At 30.8% G+C, this 23,518-nt stretch overlaps 1 protein-coding gene across 1 annotated transcript in view; it reads right to left on the reverse strand.

Annotated features, from left to right (window-relative positions):
- LOC140441421 (uncharacterized) overlaps positions 1–14,220 on the reverse strand; it is a 41,636-nt gene extending 27,416 nt beyond the window's left edge. Inside the window, exons 1-2 of the mRNA XM_072532142.1 lie at positions 14,086–14,220; positions 7,325–7,392 (exon numbers count right to left, since the gene is read on the reverse strand). Of these exons, the coding sequence (XP_072388243.1) occupies positions 7,325–7,392; positions 14,086–14,116 (99 nt within the window). The 5' untranslated portion in view covers positions 14,117–14,220. The remainder of the gene's footprint in view (positions 1–7,324; positions 7,393–14,085) is intronic.
- Between the last annotated feature and the right edge of the window lie 9,298 nt (positions 14,221–23,518).

Genomic DNA, 23,518 nt, shown 5'->3' on the forward strand with positions numbered 1-23,518 from the left:
ACGTATATCTTCTATCCGTGCATAGCTTATACAGTTTGATCCCATAGCGATGCCTTTTCTTTGGTTAGTACTGCGAGAAAACTAGTCGACCCGTTCAAGAAACTACGATTTCGTCACTGCATATCTTCTCTCCAGGTTCCTTGGAAATTTTTCCATATCTTCTCTCCAGGTACCTTGGAAACAACAAATTTTTTAAAAATGTTATCAATTTTGCAGAGCCGATTGCCTGGTACAGCTTAGTCGTTTTCAGTAAAAGGCCAGAATCGCAATAACATCTCAAAACGGTTTCTGGACATTGTTTATTTTAAAGTAGAAAGTGAATATAGCATATGTTTGCGCCAGTAATCAGCTAACCTTGGAACTTTGACCATTCCCATCCAGCCAATTAGACCAATAAACTGCTTCATTTCATTTGGGTCTGTTGGAAACCACTCGTGAAGCATTGACCGAGGACCAGCATTTGCAGTCAGTAAAGTTTGGGTGGCATATAAATTTGTTTCGTGCACCATATCGTTTATTATTTCATCTGTTAGGAACAGTCGAAAATAATGTAGAGGGTCAGCCATAGCCAACATCCCATTCACAATTGGGTCCATTCCGGTTTGTCCAATAAAACTAAATTGTTTATGGTTTCCTACCGGGTCTATCCATATTAAATTTGATACATTGCGAGAATTATTCACGCACGGAAGGACTGGTGGGTTATTGATTGTAGGATTGTTAGAAAAAGGATTGTTGAATGGAACAATGTTAGTCTGTGCATTAATTGAAGGGGTATAAAATGGAGACTCGTTGACTGCAGCACCATTTTGTTGACCATGTTTTTTTTGGGGACGTTTTGTTGATGGCCTAGAAGCATCTTCATAGCTAGTAGAACCATGGGAGTCCGAACTTTCTCCATCAGTGGAAGCGTCATAATGAGGGTCAGCATCATAGTGATCCATTTCTTCATCTTGTCCAAGTTATCCAAAATGTCATTATCCTCGGAGTTCTCGAAGAAATTAGCTAACTCTTCTTCCAATTCGGCGTTTGAAAAGTAACGGCAAGCCATAATTCAGGTGTTTGAAGAATTTGGAACAAAACTACTAAATTGTGACCGGGCCGAATAAACTAAATCAATACTCAAATATATGTAGTTAAATAAAAAAGTGATAAAAGTGCATGTAATGCGATATCGTTGACAAAGTAGAAAGCTGTCCATATTATTACCGATAAGACTTGCTTTAGCAAGTAATTTTAATTATGTTACACTCGGCGTACGTTATAATAATAATCATATTTATGCGAGTGTAACATTAATGTATACTGCAATAAATTGGGGTTGGAAATTAAAGGGGTTAAAATAAAATGAACATAACAGTGTAAAACCATTTATTATGTCATTTAACAAAATAATCTAGTCTTGGCGCACGAGGAAAAAAATTAAAATATGCGGCGAGTGTCAAAGACAGTCACTGCTAAGTGAAAAGTAACAATGACATTACTAGAATTCCTGAAATTCTCGATTCTAAAGTAGTTAATTTCTTATGATAACACGTTTTAAACTATTTTCATGTGCTTAAAAAGTTGTGAAGATAAATAAGATAACACACAGGCAGATAAAATGTAACTTTGAATGAATTGTTTATTAAATAAATAAATTCTTTATAAATAAATATATATTAAAAAAAAAATAAAAATAACTTAAGTCTGTGTTAAGTAACTTTTTTCTTTTAATTTTTATTTTAAGTCATTGTTGCCGGGTGTTGTCTATTTTGCCTTTTCTCGATGGTTTTATATATATTTTTTTAATTTATTTTTCATGGATAAAATATTATTTATGTATAATGTACCCTAAACCTTACATATATATATATATATATATATATATATATATATATATATATATATATATATATATTTATATATATATATATATAACTATATATGTATATATATATATATATATATATATATATTTATATATATATATATATATATATATATATTTATATATTTATATATATATATATATATATATATATTTATATATATATATATATATATATATATATAATATATATATATATATATATATATATATATATATATATATATATATATATATATATATATATATATTGTTATGATATGTAAAATCGAGAAAAATATTGGGTTGATTAAAATATTTCAAAGTTCAAAAACATTAAAATAATTCAGATAAGTAGGATAATAACCAACAAACATTTCGAAGAAGGAAAGTTATTAAATTCTTGGATTACCTGTACTAAACAAAATGTAAGCTATGCATAAATTATTTCTTTGTTATACTTGAGTGACCCGCATAATTTTAAGTGAAATCCAAAGACAATTGAACCGGGTTTTCCAAATGCATTAATGCAGTGATTAAAGACAATAGAAAAAATTTTAGAAATAGGTTTTTGTTAGTTTTTAAGAATTATAGAAAAATATTATTTGTAAATAAGTTTTAGGAAATTTATAATTATAGGTAAAAATTTGTTTGTTATCGAAATGAAAAAATGGGGGAATTGTGACGAGTTTTGATTGGCGGAGATTGAAAAAGGTGGGATAGGTATGTAGGAAGGAAAGTTTAGCTAGATTTAGGAGAGAGAAAAGATAATCAGTTGGTTTTCCAAGTCTGTAAGACGAACAGTGATTGTTCTCTGGCGGTTCCCGAGAAGTAGCAAGCAGTAGTGTTGAATGTTAGTGAGTTTTTGTGGAGTTAGTGTATCTGACAGAAGCTGAAGCAGCAAAATATTGTAAGTCATATTTTCCTACTTATATTCCAAGAGTCACTGTTCAGGCCAACGAGAGATTCAGTTTATCGTAAAGAGAAGATATTCCAAGAGTCATTTTTCACTCGGGCCAACGAGAGATTCAGTTTATCGAGAGGAGAAAGGCTATCATAATTTGAATGATTTGTGCTTTTGAAGGAGATCATTAAGGACGATATACTTGCAACAATCTGTTGTAAGATTGCTGATTACATAGGGAGCGGTTGAGAGGAGATAATATAGTCTACAAGGAACAAGGATTTGGACCACTCATCATCAGAGAGAGATATTTTTGTTTTCTGCAGTTTTTTCTTTTATTGATAACACAATTTTTACACTTAATTTAGAAAGGATATAAATATTTTGATTAGGAGAGTTAGAATAGTTTGGGATTTTGAGATTTCAATTAATATTGTTTGTACCATTAATTTTGATTGTTCACGTACGTAGAAAAAAATTTTGAGAATCATTATATGAGATTTGTTTATTGAAAACTTTTGAGTGTGAATTATTTCATTATTTTTATTTCAATATATAGTGTTATATATGTGTTTTTTATTATTCCGGTATTCTTTGGACCTACCTTTCACATGTAATAGCATAGATATTGAAGCACGAATTTAACCCTGAGATAAAAGAATTAAAAATTGTGATAGAGTCATAATCATATCATTTAAATAATTTTAATTAATCAAAAAAAAAAATTAATTAGCTAATTATTGCTTGGCGCACCAAGACTTTAAATATCACAATAATATATATATATATATATATATATATATATATATATATATATATATATATATATATATATATATATATATATATATATATATATATATATATATATATATATATTAGAAGTGATTATTTCGACCAAAAAATAATTTATAAATACGTTCAAATTATCGGGTAATGTTAGGGGAATGCAGTTACCAAATGATTACGTTTTAATTTCGTTAGATGTGGTGTCGCTATTTACAAACATTCCACTAAATATGGCCACGGACATTATAGAATCAAATTAAAACCTTATAAAAGACTACACGACATTATCAAAAGACAATTTTCTACAAATTCTTAGGTTCATTTTTAACAACACTTACTTTAGTTTCAATGGTAAATTTTATTCTCAAATTTTTGGAACACCGATGGGTTCCCCGATTAGTCCAATCCTTGCAACTGTTGTAACTGATCATCTCTTAGATAATGTGATTACGCAATTACCTTTTGAATTACCGTTTATATATAAATATGTCGATGACATCATATGTGCAGTTCCATCTTATCACATCAATACCACACTAAACATTTTTAATTCATTTAATAAACCTCTTCAGTTTACAATTGAAACTGAGACAGATTTTAGTATACGATTTTTAGACACAAGAGTAATAAGAACAAATGACAATATTTTGTCATTGGATTGGTACCAAAAACCGACAGCATCAGGCAGATATATAAATTACTATTCAAACCATACCACCCGTCAAAAATATAATACCGTACTAGGTATGAAAAACAGGATAATGTCCATTGTTGATGACAACTTTTTACAAAAAAATCTGAACATAATATACAAAATTTTTCGTAACAACGGATATCCTAAACAAATTTTAAAAAAACTGATTTACAGCACTAATTTCTATGACGGTCCCGTCCATGATTCTAATAACAAATCAATCAAATATAAAAAACTTCCCTTTATTAATGGTCTAACTCATTCTGTCATATCCATATTCAAAAATGTTCCTAATATTAGTATAGCTAAATATAATACCATGAACAGCAAACAACTATTTTCAAAAATCAAAGACCCAGTACCAACCTTATATAAAAGTAATATCGTTTATGAAATACCTTGTTTGGGATGTCAAAATAGCTATATTGGTCAAACATCACAATGGCTAAAACAACGCATCACACAACATAAAAGTGATTGCCGCTTGAGAAAAAATACTTGCGCAGTGGTTGAGCACTATGAAAACACTGGTCATATGCTAGACTATAACAAAGCTCACATTTTGGCACAGACTGATAACTACAAAAGTAGATTATTTCTTGAAATGTATTACATTAATAAAAATAAAAACACTTTAAATTATAAAACGGACACTGGACAGTTAAGTAACATATATTGTAACATATTGAACAAAATTTAATAATTTAATAATTTAACCTTCATAATTCATCAAATAAATATTATTCTTCTAACTTTTCTTTTATTGTTATTTTTATTTTTACATTTGAAATAATTTTAATTTTTCATCGTATAGCTGTAACGAACGTGCTTAAGACAATTTAATTTTGACATTCAAAATTTCAAATACTTCAATGTCAGTTTTTATTTGCGAAATCTTTTAAATTCTGTAAGTGTTTTAAAATTTATTTGTACGCCATTTTTTGTAATGTTCAAATTGTTTTTAGTTTACTCCTGAGGAAGCTTTTAAATAAATAGCGAAATATTGAGTAATTTAGAAAAAACAAAGATTTTTATTATAGACCACTATACCCGATAATTTGAACGTATATATATATATATATATATATATATATATATATATATATATATATATATATATATATATATATATATATATATATATATATATATAACATTCATTAAAATAGGACGGCTGCGTTGGATAGGACATGTAGAAAGAATGGAAGAAGGCGAAATACCAAACAAAATATTCAAACAGATGCCAGTAGGAAAAAGAACAAGAGGAAGACCAAAACTGAGATACTTAGAACAAATAGAAAATGATATAACAACCTTAAAAATAAAAAACTGGAGAAAAAAAGCACGAAACAGATCAGAATGGAGAAGAATCCTGGAACAGGCCAAGGCCCAAAAAGAGTTGTCGAGCCAGTGATGATGATGATATATATATATATATATATATATATATATATATATATATATATATATATATATATATTTATATGTATGTGTATATATGTATATATACGTATGTATATATATATATATATATATATATATATATATATATATATATATATAAAAATATATATATACTACGTACTCTAGGATCAAACACAGATTTTGGATAAAGGTCAAAACATACGGAAAACGCATTCTGGTCACTAGCATATTTTCAATTTCCAACTTATAGCTTAAAGTCCATTTATCGTATACCAAACCGCGTTCTGGCATTCGTTATATTCACACGTGACTAGTACATAAACAAAAGGTCCAAAAACCAATTTTATGCGAGTCTCAGTTTGTAAACCACACTATTACTCGCGGTAAATGATAACCGCGTAGTGGACGTATATCGGCTTAGCTGTTAATTAAGCCGTGCAAAAGTCTATGTGTCATGGAAGACCTTAAGTGAGGTTTGGACATCATAAGAGTGGACGAAACTGCTGAGCTGAAATATTTATGTACTACCTACAAAATATTTGACAATATTCATTCCGCCCGTGTAGGTGCGGCGCATCAGAAATTACGAGATTATTTATTTTTTCGCAATTTTAGACTGTTACATAGCACGGCATATAATTAAGATTTATTTATTACTTTGCAAGCAGTATCAATTATTGAAAAAGAAAATGTAACTGAGAAATAGATACTGTAAATGTATCTAACAAATAGATTTAGTAATGAGGCCAATTTTAACAAATGAAATGAATTCGCGTTGTCAAGTCAAGATCTAACTTACCTGCAAAGTAAATTATATCAAGATATTTTGTTCATCTTCAGATATCAGAATCGTTTAACAAATTGTACTGTGCTATGAGCATTTAAAACAAAGACAAATAAAGAACTTGCCCATCATTTATTAGATGTTTTCTGTTTGTTCAGAACATGTATGATTTTACAAATTACTGAATAATACTAGATTTTAAAAAATCTTGCTGAAATCCGGTTTATATTAAAATTATTGGTATCTCTCTAGTCGCAAAGTCAAGGATTTTTTATAGAAATCCAAACAAGATATAAGTAGGAGACACATTGGTTACATGGTTGGCTGATCAAACATAACTAAATGGCCTGAAGGGGTGCGATTTAATAATATTTTTTTAGTTCTGTCAACGTCAGTGTACTGCCGGACTATTTCAGGTTTAGCATCTGGATCAAAACAGGGCTCTTTACATTGTATTTGCAAGCAATATTGCAGCAAAAAAAGTGTGGGTGTAAAGCCAAGTATGTCACAGAAAAAGGTAAGCCATATTAAAATTATACTAGAACTGCTGTCATTTTATGTTATATTTGTTGTGTAAAAATTTGTAAAACACTTGTAACTGAATAATCTTTTCATTACATTGTAGATTTCGTTGTCTCATTTAATTTGTGGTTCCTCTTTTGATATTTTTGTCAAAATGCAATACATTTTTATTTCAAAGTTGTATGCTTTTACAGTTACTTTTGTTTAAGATATTTATGCTTATAAATTCGGTACGTACTAAATTAATGTCTCAAAGTTAGTTCTTCTAATTATTCTATCTGTGATTTAAGCTGCAAGAAATAATCAAAGGAAGGAAATATTATATTAATTACATCATATATTGTAAATAAGACTTACATCAAATTGAGAAACAGTACATTTTCCTTTGTACATGGAATCATCTAGTACAAAATGGTGGAGCATGCCTAAAAAATAAGATTAATAAACAATCTCATACTATAAAACCAAAATTAAAAAACAGAATAAAATTTTAAACTACAAGGTAAACAATAAAGAAATTTTACGTAATTCCCAAAATATAATAGCGTAATTTATAAATTCAGAAAGTCTATAGAATAACCGAAGAAATCTTTGCTCAGAGTTTTCTAAATGAAAGAAAAAACAAAAGTTAAAGAAATAACCTCTACTCAAACCACGTCATCATCGGTATAAATGAACCGTCCTCTGTTCTTAGTGGTAGTAGTGAAGTGATTATTAATCATTGTACTAGTGTCTAGGAGCTCGGAAGACTGAGATCTTGTAACGTTTAAATCAACCAATTGAACGTGACACTTGTCCTCTGTACTATATTACTCCAAAGCAACCACACTAAATTATAAATATTTTTAGTAGTCGTTCCATTCTATATAAACCGATACAAATTTTTATTCGTTCTTTTTAACCATATCACTACAGTCATTCTGCCAATGAAACTTTAGTCACACAAATTGGTTATTGTCTTAGCCGTATACACGGGTAAGTTTTTTTTTCTAGTTTTAGGCCTTTGTTTTTTACTTGTTTTCTTTTGCATAGATACTTTCTTAAATTTATTTTTATTAATGCCACGCTGTGATCAGAGATTTCGCTGATATCGTTTTTCTCTGAATACTTAGCTTTATTTCTGATCGGCTTTTCTTTTGGGAGAAAACTGATCTTTGTATGAATTTTCTAGCCAAGAAATAGCCAACCACACTACCGTGAGGAGCAAGCAATAGCCCACCACACTGCCTTGGGAAGCAAAAACAGACAACCACACTACTTTTGGGAAACAATCAGCAACCACTCATACTACCTTAAATCCACTGACACATCAGAATATAATTTAAAACCCATTTACCAACCTGGGGATAAAAATGATTGCTATAATCTAGACCAAAAACCCCCTTAGCCCAACCAACAACCACCGACAACTGCTAACTTCCACAAAGATCGGAACCCTTCCTGGAGAACGGAAAGACTCCTTCAAAACGAACTAAAGCTGAATACTTTTTATACTTTAATTATTTTATACCGGCAACCGGCACAATCTTTGAGTCTCAGTTTAAAAATTTATTTTTGATTCACATTTATAATAATATGAATTCTGTTTATTATTGTTTAATAAATATATATATATATATATATATATATATATATATAATTATATATATATATATATATATATATAATTATATATATATATATATATATATATATATATATATATATATATATATATATATAATTATATATATATATATATATAATTATATATATATATATATATATATATATATATATATATATATATATATATATATATATATATATATATATATATATATATATATATATATATATATATATATACCTTTACTATGACTGTAAGTTTTTTTTCTATTGCCTATACCTTTCTGGGATTGGTGTAGGGAGAAAATGAACAGGGAACGAACCCAAGGCTGAGCAGTCGGGCAGATCATCATTCTGATGGATGGAACGGTGAGCGTTTTTCTCTTAAATATCCTTAGGGATATTCGAGGAATTTCTACCCTCGTTTCTTTCATCAGTGTGGTGTTGCTTAACGCCCTGGTCTTAATAAGATTAAGACGTTATAAAATGGCGCCCAACCAGCTATTCTTTCTCGCGCTTTTCTTAGTCTTCTTCTTCTTAAAGTGCCCTTTCCTCAATGGAGGTTGGCTACTACAATTTTAAACTCTTCTCTATCTTCAGCTATTCTTATTAGCTGTTCAAAATTTAGCCCTGTCCATTGTCGGATGTTTCTGAGCCACGATAGTCTTTTCCTTCCTAGGCCTCTCTTTCCCTCGATTTTTCCTTTCACAATAAGTTGGGCATATTGGTACTTATTATTTCTCAGTATGTGGCCTAGGTATGATGTTTTTCTAACTTTTACTGTGTTAAAAAGTTCTCTTTCCTTGCCTATTCTATGCAGCACTTCTTCGTTTGAGGTATGCGATGTCCATGAAATTTTGAGTATTCTCCGGTAGATCCACATTTCAAAGGCCTCTAATTTATTTACGGTTGATGTTTTAAGGGTCCACGTTTCAACTGCATATAGAAGAGTCGACCAGACGTAGCCTTTTGATAAACGTAGTCGAATTTCGAGTTTTATTCGAGAATCACAAAGCAGTTTTTTTTATTTTTTCGAAAGATTTTCTGGCCTGTTATATTCTCGATCTTATTTCTAGATCAGGATTTACGCTGCTATCGATCCAACATCGCAGGTACTTAAATCTATTAACCTGTTCTAAAATGTGCCCATTTATTGTGCAAGGTTGAGGTACGTTTTGGTTTTTTCGGATTGACACCACTTTGGTTTTTTTAGTGTTTATTTTCATACCAAATTGCTCACAGGTCGAGTTGGTCTTGTCGATGAGTCGTTGTAGACCTAAGTCGGAATCCGCAATTAACACTGTATCATCGGCGTATCTGATACTGTTGATATTTATGCCATTCACATTGACTCCATCCTTGGAATCCTCCAATGCTTCTTTAAATAGAAACTCGGAGTAAAGATTAAACAGCAGAGGCAACAGAACACATCCTTGTCTAACTTCCCTCCTAATTTCTACTTCTGCGGATGTGGAACCTTCGATCCTAACTTTGGCGTTTTGGTTCCAGTACAAAGTTTTTTAAGAAGTTAATGTCTTTTCCATCTAAACCGACTTCTTGCAAACGTTCCAATAGTAGGTCGTGTCTTACTCTATCAAATGCTTTTTCGAAGCATATAAATATATCTTTCTGTTGGTCGTAGCATTTTTGGGCGAGAACTAGTAAACTGAACAGGGCTTCTCTCGTTCCCATGCCGGCTCTGAATCCAAACTGATCGTCTCCGATGATTGTTTCGCACTTTCTATAGATACGATTATGTACGATTTTAGTAGGACTTTTACTGCATGACTCATAAGGCTTATCAGACGGAACTCATTGCAGTGTTGTGGGTTTGGCTTTTTTGGTAGTGGGATGAATATTGACTCCAGCCAATCTTGGGGTATTTTACCAGTGTCATAAATGCTATTGAATAAAAGGACAAATATTTCGATATTTTCTTCGCTGATTAATTTTAACGTTTCTGGGTATATTCCGTCTGGACCTGGGCTTTTATTTATTTTAAGATGATTATTTGCATTTATGATTTCAGATTTCAGAATTGTTGGTCCTTCGTTGTTATTTAACAATCTTGGTTCTTCTCGTATGTCGTGAAAAAGAATTTTAATATAGTTTTCCCATTCTTTCAGTTTATCTTGTGTTGATTCTAGCAGTTTGCCATCCGTGTTCAGCATGGTGTGAAAAGTCGTTCCCTTGTAGTCTTAGTCAAAATGCAGGAAATGAAAATTTACTTTATAGTATTTATAGTATTTTGCAGATTTTTATTGCCAACATTTTTAATATACAAATATGTGTAATTTGATATTTTAAATTTAACTCATTAGTTTTCATATCGATTCTGTTTTTTTTTCTCAACAGTAATGACTTCAAATACTTGTTTTTACATTTTTTTTCCTTTGATATATTTTCTAGTAGAAAGCTATATTTAATGATATCTCATAACATTTTTATTTGTATTATTTATTATTAAGATAAATATTTTTACTGCTTGTGGTAATGTATGTATATATACAGTTATGTAAGTATATACCATATACCCATATAACCATATATATATATATATATATATATATATATATATATGTTATATATACATATTATATCTTTACTTTAATTTCTATGCTATTTACTATCATTATATCCTTTACTCTTCGCCAGTTGTGAGTTTCTTTTTGTTTTTCTTCTTTTCTCTTTTACTTTTTGTAAGTTTTTAAAACTAGCTCCTCTTTAGTAATCATGGCTGTCTTTTAATCCAAACTACCTTAAAACAGATGAATCGGCGTATGAACTTACCATTAGAGGTTCTGCAGTGCTTGCAAATGTTGCAGAGCGCAAGAAAGGGGTTTCTTGTTCAGGGGTTCCTTGCAGACGAAAAGAAGACAGTCCCAGAATTTAAGTTGATCCTGGCTTTTAAGCAGGATGTCAAGGACGCTTAAAAAACGTACCAGGAATTGAAAACCTATGTCGAGAGTTTCACTGGCACCAGCGCAACTCCTAGTTATCGGAACATTTCCGATCATTTTCACCACCTCTCTGAAAGAAAACGTCGCCTTACCGCATCATATGAAGAGGAGGAGCCGATCAAGCAAAATTTTAGAATGGACGTATCCATCCTTCTTGGTAAGCTGTAGGTAAAACTAGGAAATCCTCCCGATCAAGAGGGGCTTCAACACTTCTCTTTTACACCTATTACCCCTCCTTCCTTTCTTACTTCATCAAAACCTATTCTTGTTCACAAATGGGGAATAAGAAAATTTTTTGGGGGTGACAATCTCATCCCTTTTCTTGAACAACTTGATGCCTTAAAACATTCTAGAGGATGTAAAGATTCTGATCTTTTACTCTTTGCTGGAGATTTTTTCGAAGGCTTCGCCTTCACTTGGTGGCATAATCATTACTTAAAAAAGTCTTCTTGGGACTTCTTGGGATGAATTAGTTTTGGCATTGAAACAAACCTATCTACCAGACAACTACGATAGAGCCTTATGGGATCAAATTCGTACCAAAAAGCAAGGTCCTCATAAGACTTTTTTCTCTTTTATAGCCGATTGTGAGGCACTTTTCAATCGTCTTGGAAAGAGTGTCTCAGAAGTGGATCGAGTGGAAGAAATTAGGTTAGGCCTTCTTCCTGATATTGTTATGGGTCTTGCTATGGTCCAAACCCCTACTATTGCTAATCTCATTAATGCGTGTAAGTGTATAGAGATTTCTCGTGTAATTTGTTTTACCCGCTCTAAACAGTCCACTTCCTTACCTCAAAGATTCAGAGAAACACGTTCTTTGAACGTAACTTGTTGGAATTGCTGAAATAAAGGACACGTCTATTAGGATTGCAAATCTGGGACTCTTATTTTCTCGTAAGGCTGTGGAAAACAGCGTGTTATAAAAGCAAGGTGTCCTAAATGTTTAAAAAACGATCACACTGGCGTCACTACCAACCCGCCAGCACGACCTTCCAACGCACAGCATGGAAGACCCGCAGATCGACCCAGCGTATCCCGTCGTTAACAGGTGACTATCTACGTTCACATACAGCTCTCTCTTCCACAATTATCTCTGACGACCTACCTTTCTACTCAAACAACTTCAATTCAAACATATCTCCACCATTTGTTGCTCACTCTTCACTCGTTGTCAATCCACCTGTCTCTACCATTAACCCAGTATCTTTGGCACATAATACTCCCATTAGTCGACCTTTATCTACAAATCCACTCTTAAATGTTCATGAACATGATAACTGTCTCTACCTTTCAGTCACAATTTTTGACGACTCTATTTCAGCTCTTATTGACTCTGGTTCTAACGTGTCAATTTTTGGTTCTCAAGCTCTTTATCTATTGAAAAGATGTAAATTGCAGATTAGTTATGACGTTGTGATACACTTAACGATAGTTGACGGTACCCTACAAGATGACATTGGCTCTGTTCACGTTCTCGTTACTTTACAGAACATCACACATTCCTTGAAATTTTTAGTTGTTCCCTCCATATTACAAAAAATCATCTTAGGAATGGATTTGATTTCTTAATAGGGTCGGTTAGTTCTATTTTCAATGGTTTTAATTCTGTCTACAGGTATCTTTTTTGAGTACAATGTAACTTTTTTATATCTGTGTTAGTTAAAAAAAATGTCTGCCTTATTAGAAATATGTGAATTTAAAATTTTTTAAGGGATTTAAATTACTTAAATCCGAAGTTTTGTAAAATTATCCTAATTTTTAAAATTATCAGAACTAAAAATAGCCCCAGATTCGCTAACTAAACTCAAACAAAAGACCATCAGCCACCTTCGTATTCTTTAATAGAAAGCCACTTCAGAACGCACCAATGTACATAAAAACAGTATTTATTTGGGCAGCCAATTCTGGATCAATTAGTACATAGAATATCTAGAGCTGCTACTATAAAAAATAGTACAAAAAGTGTCACATTTCAGCCGATCTTTTGTAGGCGGTATTTTTATTAGCTTAAGAGCTCATGGCCGGTCATCAGATTTAAAGTTGTATGTTAATAAAATTATATTATTTCATTGATCAAGCTTAAATTGTAGAAAATGCATTGATTTTTTTAATTCTGCAATCTTAAGCTTCCGAGAGAACACTTTCTATAAGTAATGATAATTTTTTAATCAAAATAAATATTCCTGGTCTTCCCTAGGTTCAAAATGTTTTTGATTCGCTTAAAATGACATTTTAAGCTTGACATATTTAATATTGCCATTAAATAATAAAACAAAGTCAAACAAAACCATATCATAAATAATTTAGATCTAAAGTTCGAGTAAAAAATCACGTAAAGGAAAACAAATCTAAAGCGAAGTAAAGATAATACAAGCTAAACTAGAGAATAAGAAGAATGCACAATTTTTAACAACAAAATCAAACGAAAATGACAAAAGCAAAGAAAACCATTAAACAAACAGTGCTAAAAGTTAAAATTTCATATTTATCTAATCCTTAAAATTGAAACAAAATACTAAAGGAAGTTCAATTAAAAAAAAAATTACTTACCATAAATTAACAGATATGATAGAGCAGCCATGGTCAACACTTCTCGTCACTTAATAAACGAAATAAAAAATAGTTAATAAAAGTGGTTATCGTTATATTGTAACCTGTTCGATAGTCCAATGGTGTCATTAATTAACATAATTAAATTCCAAAAATGTATACGAGGGACACCGTGATTAGGTCAAGTAAATCTAGATTTTTTTATAAAAAATAATTCTGTTATTTGTATTAATCCGTAAAATAAAAAAAGTAAAATTTATAAAACTTTAAATGTTTACCGATGTACCAAATATTATGTACCGCAAAAAGAAAATAATTATTTCAGAATGTAATTACAAAATTTGTTTTTGACACTAATTTTATTGTTACATATATTTTATTATAATTACTTTTAATTTAATATTTTATTACAATATTTTTTTATTATTTAAATTAAGTTTCTTTAAAAATCTTTATTCTTTAGAACCTAAAAAACTTAAAACTGAAACATGTGTCGAAACTGAACTAGTTAATAAAACTAACCACTTATAGGCGTAGTAATTCCAGTCGTCAAAGATTCGAGTCCTAAAAATCATACGAACAGGTTGAATTTTGCCGAGAATATTAATTTTAGGACTCCAAAAATAGTTGCAAAAAAAGCTACCACTTTTACCCCCTTAACACCCCCCTTATAGAGGGGTAAAAACTCAAAAAAAATTGATATACCAAGAACCTGTACGCCGTAGAAAAATTGTTTTAAATAAAAAATGTAGCTCAGATCATTTTAAACACAAATGTTGATTGGAACTTTTTCCGTAGAATAAACGATTCTCTCAGAAATAATGCTTGAAACGACCAGTGGTTTTGAATGTCAGTTGCGTTCGCGAAATCAATGTTAAATAAAATGTGTTTCAAGTAGACGGTAAAAATTCGGTATCTTTTGATGAGAGTGTCCTATTGACAAAAACAAAATGAGTTTTAAAGGTGAAGAGTGCATCTTTGTTGTGCAATATTTGTATTTTGTAAATTAAGTAGGCTTCTATATACTAATAAATAAACGTTGCGCGATTTTTACTTTTTTACAATTCTGGTGAGATTAATAAAATTTATCACTTAAGTTGACCGGTCATAGTGAAATTTTAATTTGTAGAGACCAGTCTTTAATATCTGTAACATGAAATGTAAATTTTGAGTTGTAACAACAAATCTGATTTTTAGTCATTTGAAATATGACTAAAAAACGCAGAATTTAAACTTTTACATTAAAAACAATTGCACGTCACGGGAAATACCTACAAGAAGATAATTTTCAGGGTAATTCGTAGTAGAAGATGGGTAATTTTAAAAAACGTACTAGCGTAATTGAAAAAGAACAATTTTAAATGTTTTAGATCGTTTGTAATGTGAAAGTTTAAATTTAGCGTTTTTTATGCACATTTCAAATGCCTCACATTTGTTGCTTAAACTCAAAACTAAAATTTTATGTTATAAGCTTTAAAAATTAGGCTCTATATATTAGGCTTTTATAGTTATCGAAATTCCAGAGTGGCCGGTTAATAAAAGTATTGATCTCATTGTATTGATCTCATAAGAATTATAAAAATTGGCAAACATCGCGCCACGTATATTTATTTAACGCCTTTATTTATCAAAACTTAATTTGTTTGCGACAAAATACAAAAATTTTGTACAAAAGCTGCTAAACATTAAGTTCGCGCTCGTAACTGACATTAAAAATTGCCCATTGCTTCAAGCGTTGTTTCTGAGAGAACGGTTCATTCTACCGAAAAATGCTAATGAACATGTTTGTTCAAAACTCTCTTTTTGACTGTATGCTACATTTTTTATTTAAAATATTTTTTCTATGGCGTACAGATTCTTTGTAAATCTATTTTTTTTTCGTTTTCCCCCCTCTATGAGGGGGGTTTTAGGAGAAATCCCGAGGGTAAAAGTGGTAAACTTTTGTGCATCTTTTTTGGCGTCCTAAAACTGACATTCTCAGCAAAATTCAGCTTGTTCGTATGGTTTTTAGAGGATCAGTGGCATTTTCGTCTCCGACGACTAGAGTATATTATTTCCTATATACTGTGTGCGTATGTGTACGTATTTATAAAGATATGATATGTATCTATATAATAAAATTCTAAGAATAGTCATCGAAAAATTCAAAAATGAGAGTTAGCCAATTGGACGACCGAGAGGGCATATAACTTTTTATTGATATGTCTTTTGAAAATAGATTTAATTTTAATTTATACTTTTCGATGGGTATAATATGAAAACATATTAGTAAGCAAACGGTAATAGCTTGTTAAAATATAAAAAAATATATGTAAGCTTAGATTAATGATCATTTTTGAACACTGTTGTTCATTTCATATTTGCAATAAAGTGCATTTTTTTAGAGTACCTAGGTTATGTTAAATTTTTATTAAATTTTAAATTAAATTTTTATTAAATAATTGTTTTTTTTTTATTCGGTTTCATTTAGTTTATCTTTAGTCATTTTAGTTTTTATTCGGCTTCAGATTAACGTAATTACTTAGTTAGATAAAATCTTTCCTCTGCCAAATAAAGAGCGTAAAATAATGTTCGTGTGTTTTATTTATTCTTTAAATAATAGTGACAATAATAAATCATATAAAATTTAATGGTGAGTTTTTAATCATTTTGTTTTATTTGAGTTTAATAATATCGACTGTGAGACATTGCTTAGTTCTCTAAGTTTGGAATAATTAGGTTAATTACCTCATTATTTATGCGTGATAAGAACGTTCATAAACTATAGATTTTCCGAGCAAGACGAATGGGTGATGCTTTTAGACCTATAATAGCGGTCCAAAAATTTCAGCTGCGTTGGTTAATCTCCTTTCATTACATTGAACAGCGACTGTTCAAAATAGTCCATTTCAGTTTTGCTATAATTCCAGCTGATAGTCCAGTAGAAATTCACAAACAGTAACTTAAATATTGAACATATCAAAGTATTTAAGTGAAAAATGTCTTGGATTTCATGGTCATGTCTTCTGACTTTTGCTTTATTTGTATTCATTCTGAGACAATTTATGATAATTTATACTTTGTTGTCTTTTATTTTTATATTTTCTTTGTGTACTGTTGGTAATCATCAGCATATCAGCCAGTTTTTTAGTTTCCTTGATTATTTACATTATTGCTGAATTTTCAGCAGAATTGTTACTTGTTTTTTTTTCTTATGATTAATTGATAGACGTAAGTTAATTGATCTTCTATGACTTCCATTATTTTGTTATGTTGAACAAATACTGAATTTAACAATAATTATTAAATATGTTATAATAATTCCATATACTATTCTTTTAGTACTGTGACCAATTTATCTAACATTGGCGATCATATTCGTCAGAAGTCAGAAATAGATCATGGAACGTCTTATCGTAACACTGTCAAAAACTTTGAAAATAAAATGTTTATCTTTGATTTGGGCCAGATTTTTTATTTGTTATTTGTTTATTTTACCCTATTTAGTAAGGTGATAAAAGTTATATTTTTCTCTAAACGGCTTATCACATGACCGAAATATTAGGGTCAATCCACATCTAAAACACTTCCAATTATTTGATTGGTGACTCTGTAAGAGTCCAGCTATTTACAAAAATTAAATTACAAACAGAAATATTTCGATGCGCAATAAAAAAATATAAGAACTATATCAAAATGGCGCAAAAATTGATTTACTGGTATATCCTTAGATAAAAGATTATTCAGCAACATCAAAAATTACGAATTTTTACTTTACAGAGAATGTTTTGTTAAACATTACCCTCGTATGAATACACACAAATATTCTTATCTCATATTGGTATTATGTGGGTTAAAACTATAGGTAGTTTTGATAAATGAATTCTTCCTGTTACAGTAATTCATTCAACTTTGATCAGCTGTGAGATGATGATAAAGCTACAATTTTATTAATTATATACTTTATAGTAAACATTATATTATTGTTTAAAAACAAATTTTAAATTGTTCCAGACACTTTTATTATTTTAATAAATAAAATTAATCGTTACGTGTTTGCCATACTCGAATAGGTAATTATTTTTTCTTACCGAAAGTAAACAACAGTTTAAAGTAAACAAATTGAGAAAACGGTGTGTAAAACTAATAATATTATATGTCCATATGTCCATATTTATACCACTGCCAAAAAAAGCAAATACTAAGAAATGTGAAGAGCACCGAATCATTAGCCTCATGAACCACTAACTCAAAATATTCTTAAACATTATCCATGCTCGCATATACAAGAAATTGGAGGAGAGTATTGCTGATGTACAATTTGGATTTCGCAGCGGTCTTTGCACAAGAGAAACACTTTAGCATACTAGTATTGATACAATGAGCAAAAGATGTTAATACAGATGTCTTTGCCTGTTTCATTGACTTCGAAAACGCATTTGACAAAGTACAGCATGAGAGGCTTATTGAAACTTTGCGAATCGCAAACATCGATGACAAGGATATAAGAATAATAGTCAATCTCTATAGGAAACAAGTAGCCAAGATTCGAGTAGACAATCAATTATCCGATGAAGTCCCAATACAAAGAGGAGTAGGACAAGGTTGCATATTCTCGCCTTTGCTGTTTAATGCGTACTCTGAATATCTATTTCGAGAAGCTTTGGGAGAAACGACTGATGGCGTGATTGTTAACGTTAAAGTAATAAATAATCTAAGATATGCAGACGATACTGTCCTTGTTGCGGATAGTGCTGAAGGATTACAAAGACTAATAGATCAAGTAGATAACATCGGTAGAAAATATGGAATAAAACTTAATAATAAGAAGACGAAAATTATGATCATAAGCAAAAACCAAGATACAGATGCAAAGTTTATGGCAGACAATGAGGTATTGGATAAAACAGAAAAAATAACATACCTAAGATGCAACATCACAGACAGCTGAAATCAGTCATACGAGATTAAATGTAGGATCGAAAAAGCAAGGAGTGCCTTCCAACACATTACATCTCCGACTCAAAATCCTTAATTGTTATGTGTTTTCTGTTCTTATGTATGGAGCAGAGGCATGGACACTCACTGATGCGTCTTGCAGACGGTTGCAGTCTTTCGAGGTGTGGTGCTATCGTCTCATGCTCAGAATATCATATGTACATCATATAACTAACGACGCAGTAATGCAACGTTTACAAAAAGAACCTGAAGTCTTGAAATCCATTAAAGAAAGAAAGTTAGCATACTTCGGACATATAGTGAAAAATAAAAATTAATACAGAATCCTACTTTTGATATTAGAAGGGAAAATAGACGTAAATAGAGGACCAGGATGCCGCCGAATATTCTGGCTTAAGAATTTGAGACAGTGGTATGACCACCACAGACCTATTTCGAACAGCTGCTAATAAAATACGATGGGCTATTGTGGTAGCCAACATGCATAGAGGATAGGCACTAGCAGAAGAAGAAAACTAACAACTCTGTATTATTAATACTGATAAATAACACTACTTACTTTTGTGTAACTATTTTAGACACATGTTAAATATTTTGTTGCAAGTAGAACATATGTATTCTACTTTGTTTACAACGTGAATAAATTCAATTACACCCGAAATTTTTTTACATTCAAATTTAGTTATAAAGTTATTAAATGTTGTTCTTTTATAGATTTTTCTAGATATCCTAATTTTACTAACGTAGGAAGTTTTGATTGTAGCTTTTTGAAGAGATTTGTGAGCTCATCATTTAAAAATCAAATCCGACATTCAAATTTATTTTTAAAGGCCCAGTGATCAAAAATGGTTTTGACTGACTTTACTACTGATTTTAATTCTAGAAACCCAAGATGTATTGATTCGACCCTTTTGAAGCGATTAAGCTCATCAGTTGGATATTCGAACTGTTTAGATAAGTTCATAAAAATATAGTGTTTTTACAGCCTTTTATACAGAACCTATTTTAATTAACCCAGGAAATTCTGATTCAAGCTTTTTTGAAGGTATTTTAAACAAAGTATAGTCTCTCATAGTAAAATTGTGCATCTTAGAATAGTGAATGACTAGTACAATTATTTATGTTTTATATGAAGGAAGCAACACTTATTTAATGGGTCTTAAAGTCAACGAGGTTAAGACCAAGTACATGGTAGTTACTAAAAATTCAAGACTAAGAATTAGACAAAACATTTCAAGAAATGAATAGGTACAATGTCGACAAAAAACTCAAATAGTTGGAAGAAATGAAAACAGTCGAAAATAGTTATGAAAAAGACTTAGTAGCTAGAATCATGGCAGGAAATAGAGAGTATTATTCGCTAGTGACGCCACTTAAATCAAAACTGCTCGTAAAGACACCTAAAACAGAGGTATCATCATCATCATCATCCAGCCTCAAGAGTCCACTGCTGAACATAGGCCTCTTCCTTATGTTTCCAACCCCGTCTATCTTGCGCCGCTCTTAACCAGTTTTTATTGAGTCTTCTTAAATTGTTAGTCCATCTTGTAGGTGGTCGACCGACGCTTCTCTTGTCTTCCCTTGGCCTTCATTCCAATAACCTCTTTGTCCATCGCCCATCTGTCATTCTGGCTATGTGTCCTGCCCATCTCCATTTTAGTCTGGCTATCTTCTCGATGATGTCAGTCACTCCGGTTCTTCTCCTGATGTCTTCGTTGGTTATTCTGTCTCGCAGAGTTATTCCTAACATGGACCGCTTCATTCTTCTCTGCGTGACTCTCAGTTTGGTAGCTGCTGCTTTTGTTAAGGTAAGTGTTTCTGCTCCGTACGTCAACACTGGGAGGATGCACTGATCAAATACCTTTCTCTTTAGGCATGTGGGCAGCTCACTTTTAAAAGTTTCTCTCAGTTTTCCAAATGCTGCCCACCCAAGGCCGATTCTTCTCTTCAGTTCATGAGTCTGGTTATCCCTGCCAATCATAATTTTATGTCCCAGGTATTTATGTCTATCTACGAGTTCTATTTCTTTCCCACCAATACTGGTGTTCTGGCGTTCTCTCAGAAAAATGCTTAAAGCGACCGTGGATTTTGAATGTCAGTTACGTGCGCGAAATCAATGTTCAATAAAATTTGTATCAGCTCGACGGTCAAAATTCCATATATTTTCATAGATTCGTTTTAAAGTTAGAGAGTGCATCTGTCGTATGCAGTTCTTGTATTTTGCCGCGAATACACTCAGTTTTTATAAAATTGTTAAATAAATAAACGTGACGAAAATTTCCATTTTTAGAGATTAATCTTTGAAACCTATGACTTGAAATTTCAATTTTGAGTTATGGCCACTCCAAGAAGACTGTTTTGGGAGTAGTTTATAGCAAAAATTTGGTTCTTTTCAAAAACGTACTAGTTTAATTAAAAACATAGTTTTAAATGTTTTAAATTGTTTGTTATGTGAAAGTTTAAATCCTGTGCTTTTTAAGCATATTTCAAATGCGTCACATTTGTTGCCAAAACTTAAAATTAAAATTTTATGCTATATTTTATGAAGGATAGGCTCTAGTAATCGAAACTTTATAGTGGCCAGTTAATAAAAGAAATCGATTGTATTGATCTCATGAAAATCATAAAAATGGTAAAAATCGCGCCTTGTTTATTTATTTAACACCTTTATAAAATCTAAGTTTACTTGCTGTAAAACATAAAACTTGCATCCGAAAGCTAAGTTTCTTACATTTAAAACGCAACTTGATTTTTGTCGATAGGACACTTAGATAAAAAAATATCGAAGTTTCCCGTTGAGCTGATACAAATTTTATTGAACATTGATTTCGCACACATAACTGACATTCAAAATCGACGGTCGCTTTAAATGTAGTTTCTGATAAAACGGTTTATTCTACACAAAAAATGATAATAAACCCTTTTTGTTTAAAATTAACTCAGCTACATTTTTTATTAAAAATATTTTTTTCGACGGCGTACAAATTCTTAATAAATCGATTTTTTTGTGTTTTTACCTCCCTACGAGGGTGAATTTAGGGGGGAGCCCGGAGGTAAAAGTGGTAAACTATTTTGCATCTTTTTTGGGGTCCTAAAATTAATATTCTCTGCAAAATTTAGCTTGTTCTTATGATTTTTAAAAGCTGAGTGGCATTTTCGCCTCTGACGACAAGAGTAAAAGCTAATCGCATCCCGCCTATTTTACATAGGTTGTAATAAGTCAACGCACACGTGGCCGTTGCAGCAAGCTGACCAGCTTCCAACAAAACGTGCTCTGGACGTGTATTGTATACTTTGTGTTGTATAGCACTATTTAAAAATTGGATTTACCCAATTTTTTTTCTTCTATATTATAATACGAATATACCTATACACATCAACGGTTAGCTCCATCACATTTATCTCGTAATTAAAAAGAAAAATTTACATGGAAAACCTGGCCGGAAGTGCGGCCAACGTAGAAGCAGCATGTTGCTGGCCGCACTGCTGGTCGCATTGTAAGTCGGACTCGATGCGACAAAGGTCCGACCAGTGGTCGTGACTGGAGCGGCTGTACTGCGCGTTAGCTCTTAAACTGCGCCAAACATATTTACATTTATGCTTTTTACTCTCTAATCTCCATATAATTTACCTTCGCTGGTCTTAAATAATAACATTTACTTATTAAATATGGTCTTATCTCAACTAGTAATTTTTTATATTGAAAAATAGACATATAATAGTAAAAATAAGTGGGTTTGTACATGAAAATATTGCGGTGTGAAAAATTTTTTACGATGATTCTGCTAATAGGTAAGTTAAAATTATAGACAAGGAATATATTTTCGACTTGCTTTTGTAATTTTTATTTTATTGTCAATAAGACGTTATTTTGTTCTTATAATTAAATAGTTGATTTTATGGAATAAATATTGGTACTTACCATCTCGTTACACGTTTAGTTAATGGTTAAGGATAGACTAAAAGCTTTTAAAAGATCTAGTAAAGCAACTGCTTCAGATGAAATTACGATTATAGAAGAAGCTTTCTGAAAATCAAATTCAAAGAAAAGTTAATATATTCGTGATCTACATTTAATCAGCCATACCAGTTAATATCTCTTTTTTAAATAAAAAAAGTTAATAATATTACAGGAATGTTTAGTTAATTTGAGATGATTAAAAAGAGAAGACCAAGATAGACGTGGGATAAAGTAATCGGAAAGATATTTGAGAGAAGAGTAGTGACATGGACAGATAAGATATTTGACACGAAACCCAAAAGAATTGAAGAAATATGTTAAGAAGTAAATTAAACTTTAGACCATTATATAGTAGAAAAGTTTTTGATTATATATATATATATATATATATATATCTATATATATATATATATATATATATATATATATATATATATATATATATATATATATATATATATATATATATATAGTTATAAAATGACAGCGGATATGTGCTTAAAAATACCAGTTTTATAAAAATTGTTCTGTATC

Source organism: Diabrotica undecimpunctata, chromosome 5, assembly GCF_040954645.1.
Source record: "Diabrotica undecimpunctata isolate CICGRU chromosome 5, icDiaUnde3, whole genome shotgun sequence".
In the NCBI taxonomy this organism is placed as follows: domain Eukaryota; kingdom Metazoa; phylum Arthropoda; class Insecta; order Coleoptera; family Chrysomelidae; genus Diabrotica; species Diabrotica undecimpunctata.